This window comes from Heptranchias perlo, chromosome 10 (genome assembly GCF_035084215.1).
Source record: "Heptranchias perlo isolate sHepPer1 chromosome 10, sHepPer1.hap1, whole genome shotgun sequence".
Lineage (NCBI taxonomy): Eukaryota > Metazoa > Chordata > Chondrichthyes > Hexanchiformes > Hexanchidae > Heptranchias > Heptranchias perlo.
In genome coordinates, this window is record NC_090334.1 from 81,218,146 (window position 1) to 81,222,340 (window position 4,195).

The following is a 4,195-nucleotide window of genomic DNA, read 5'->3' on the forward strand; positions in this document are numbered from 1 at the left end:
CCGTTTATTGCGTTGGATAACATACCCCACTTCTCTGCGTCCGTCCAATAAATCCAATGATTTATGTTCCCTATTAGGAAGAGATAGATGCCCTGAAATTGAAATCGTGCCAGGATGACAAGAAAATCAAAGATCTAACAACAGCACTCAAGGAAAAGGTCCAACAAAATGAGCATGTTTCTTTTTCTATTTTATCGGGATATTTTGGGTTCTATGCTAAAGGGGTCTTTATTTTCGACAGCATAAGATGACGTTTGTTTGTTGTTTGTTTTGTTAAGAATGCTAAATTGGAGCAGATGAAAATCGCGCCGAGGCATAAGTACCAGGCAGAAGTAACTGAGGGAGACTGGCTCCCGGAACAGCTGGAGGAGTTGCAGCTGTTCGGGAAGCAGTGCCAGCAGCTTCAACATTCCGACAATCAGGCACAACGTCCAGACCAAGAGTGGCCGTGCCCACAAGGTCAGTGGGCCGACTATCAAGTTAAACATCCAGACCCAGAGCTTCAGAGCGCGCAGAGCCAATGGCTCGACCACCAGGCGTGTGGAGACCAACAGTTGCAGTGCCCGCAGGTCCAACACCTCGAAGATCAGGCGTACAAGGCAGATGACGATTGGCCCTGCCCTCAAGGCGAATGGTTCAGCCTTCAGGCACATCATCCAGATCAAGAGGTCCAGCACCTGCAGGGTCAGTGGCTTGACCATCAGCCACATTGCTCACAACAAGAGCTTCAGCCTCAGCAAGGCCAATGGCTGGACTGTCTGGTACACTACCCAGATGAAGAGCTTCAGCCTCAGCACGATCAATGGCCCCACTATCAAGGAGACCATCTGGGCCAACAGTGGCAGTACTCAAGGGATCAACAACCTGATCTTGAGTCATGTCATTCTGACCAGGGACTGCAGTCCCAGCAGGAACAATCCACCCACTATCTCCAAGGCGGCGACCAGCATCTCGACCATCGTCTAGACCAACAAGAGGAGAACCAGACGCCTGACCATCAGGTTCATTGTTCAGATCAACGAGATCAGGAGTCTAACCTCCAATCAGATCTAGATGAGGAACAACCAGAGGAACAATTTAACCGTCAGGTCCATCAACCCGACCAGCAACAGCAACTGAGTCAACAAGCTGACTATCAAAGTCCTCGCCTGGATCAAATGTGCCAGGGCCAAATGCCCGACCCTCAGGCAACCTATCTAGGCGTGGAGCAGCAAGGCCAACGGGCTGAGCATCCGAAGCGCGACGTGGACAGAGTGGCTCAACTCTCTAAGCCGCAGTTGCAACACTTGGACCACCAACAGGATCGACCCAGCGGCAAAACCCAGCAGCAGGCAAAATTACCACCGCGGGCACACGTGTGCCGACGATCGCGGCATCACCAAACACGGGCACATTGCTCGCAGCCAAAGCTGCCGAAGGAGCACCTCTTACGGTTAAGCGTGAAGTTAGGGGAGCATTTACCCAGCGCGCCACAGAACAAGCAGAAGCCGCCTTGTGAGAAGGAGCCGCCTGTCACTGTGCAAACCAGACAGCACAGGAAGAAACGAGCCTCACACCGTTCAGCCAGCGAAAGACACCCTTACTCAGGTAATGGAGCTACCCGCTATATAAATGTTAAGCTAACAGTGAAACCTGTCAGCTCTCCAGGGTCCAACAACAACTTGCATTTATGTAGCGTCTTTAACAGTCGTAAAACGTCCCAAGGCGCTTCACAGGAACGATTCTCAGACAAAAATTTGACACCGAGCCACATAAAGAGCTATTAGGAGAGGTGGACAAAGGCTTGGTCAGAGAGGTAGGTTTTAAGGAGTGTCTTAAAGGATAAGAGGAGGAGAGGTTCAGGGAGGGAATTCCAGAGCTTAGGGCCCAGGCAGCTGAAGGCACGGCCGCCAACGGCGGGGCAAGGGAAATCAGGGACTCACATGAGGCATGAGAGGGACAATCGGCAGGAGAAAAGACGTCTGGGATGTAGGACTAGGCCCAATTGTCCCAAACTTGGTTTCTCCTCTTGTTGTTTTGCAGATAGCTGTTTTGGTCCGTACTCACCCAACAATAAGCTCCACAAAGAGCAACGGACTGAAGTTATCATGACCTCTCAAGATACTTCAAAGGAAACAGCTGCAAAGAAAAAGCAGTTGGCCCAATTATTGCAAATGGTGGCAAATCATACCTCGCACCTCCTGAGGGGGCACATGGCACAAAAGTAGGTTGCTACTGGTTTTTTTTTTCGAGTTGCTTTCCTCATTTTAAATGATTGTTTTGTGTTTGTATTCTCATTTTGAGGGGATGAAAATGGAACGAGGGAAAATAGACTGGAAAAATTACTGATAAACAAAGAAATGGAACAACAGTGGGAAACATTTAAAACGGTGATCAATAGTGTCCAGGAGAAATATACCTCACTAAACAGCAAGAACAAACTAGCCAGTAATGACACACCACAGACGATTAAAGAAATCAGGGCAAAATTGAAACTAAAGAAAAAGGCAAATATTAAATACATAGACAACAAAGGAGAGGATGACAAATGGGAATATGGAAAGGTTAGGAAAGAAGTTAAAAAAAATTGGGAAGGAAAAGCGAAACTACAAGATTAAATTATCAAGGAATATAAAAAGAAATAGTAAAGTATTCTACAGACACAAATAACAAAAGAAAAATCAGGATAGGGATAGGGCCACTGAGGGATACACAGGATAAACTCACAGGTAATGACAGCGAAATGGCAGAAATATTGAATAATGACTTTGCCTCAGTATTTATCAGGAAGACTAACAAGGTGGGCGGGAGATTAGAAGAAAAGATTAAAATAGATATAAAGATATTTAAGATAGAAATGGGGGTGACAATTGATAAACTAATCAAACTTAGCAAGGATAAAACCCCTGGCCCGGATGGAATGCATCCGCGCATATTAAAAGTTAGGGAAGAGATAGCAGAGGCACGATTACACATATATATAAAAATTCATTAGAAAAGGGAATAGTGCCAGAGGACTGACGGACAGCTGATGTGATTCCTATATTTAAAAAGGGAGATAGGACCAGTCCAGGGAACTGTAGACCAATTAGCTTAACGTTGATAGTAGGAAAGATAATGGAATCCTCACTCAAAGATGTAATAGAAAAACATCCAGAAACGGAAAATATAATAAAGAATAGTCAGCACGGATTTCAGAAGGGAAAATCATGCTTGACCAGCCTTAAAGAATTCTTTGAAGTAGTAACAGAAAGAGTAGACAAGGGTAATGTAGTAGATGTAATATATTTGGATTTTCAAAAGGCCTTTGCTAAGGTGCCGCATTGTAGACTCATGACTAAGGTCAGAGCATGTGGAGGCAGGGGACAAGTAGCAGAATGGATAGCAAAACAGAAAACAGAGAGTAGGGGCTAAAGGTAGTTACTCAGACTGGAAAAAGGTGGGAAGTGATGTTCCACAAGGATCAGTGCTGGGTTCACTGTTGTTCACCATTTACCACGATTTGGACTCGGGAATGAGAAGTACAATTTCAAAATTTGTGGACGACACCAAACACGGGGATATAGTTAATACCGAGGAGGACTACAGCAAAGTACAGGAAAATATTAATAAACTTGCAGAATGGGCGTGTAATTGGCAAATGAATTTCAATATAGCTAAATGTGAGGTGGTGCATTTTGGTAGGAAGAATAAGGAGGCCACATACTGCTTGGATAATAAGGGCCCTAAATTGGGCCGTGTATCGCCCGTTGTTCTGGTGCTAAACGGCCTCTCTGACATCCAAGATGGGGTCTTGGATGCGCACGTACGTTTTCAGCGCGATGTGCGCCGGACGCCATCTTGGTATAGGAGTTAGCGCAGGCGCAAATACCGAACACTGGGAGCTTGTAAAGTGGGGAGAAAATGGGTGCAATCAGTGTGCAACGCTGATTTAAAGTGATAGGCACCATTTTGATCCATAACGCTCAACTCAACGCACAGTCTTAACCCCCGACCATCTGAACGTGTCTTACAGTGCCTGAAGGACCCCCCCACCAGCGCTATTTAAAGGGGCCATGCAGGTGTTGCAGGTTAGTTGCTGGATTATTGCTTCTGGCTGGAGGAGAAAGAACTGTTTTTTGAAGCTCCCTATTCTTAATGCGAGTTCCTAGACTACATTTGAGAATGGGGGTTTGGCAGGTGCTGCCTTATGGTTCGGAAAGTTACAACCGTGATT

At 46.0% G+C, this 4,195-nt stretch overlaps 1 protein-coding gene across 1 annotated transcript; it reads left to right on the plus strand.

The window, feature by feature from the left end:
• Positions 1–296: 296 nt before the first annotated feature.
• On the plus strand, positions 297–2,597 carry LOC137326799 (involucrin-like). Its single transcript, XM_067992193.1, has 2 exons — positions 297–1,587; positions 2,284–2,597. Exons 1-2 carry the CDS (start codon positions 297–299, stop codon positions 2,595–2,597), a joined length of 1,605 nt encoding a protein of 534 aa, XP_067848294.1.
• The last annotated feature ends 1,598 nt before the right edge of the window (positions 2,598–4,195 follow it).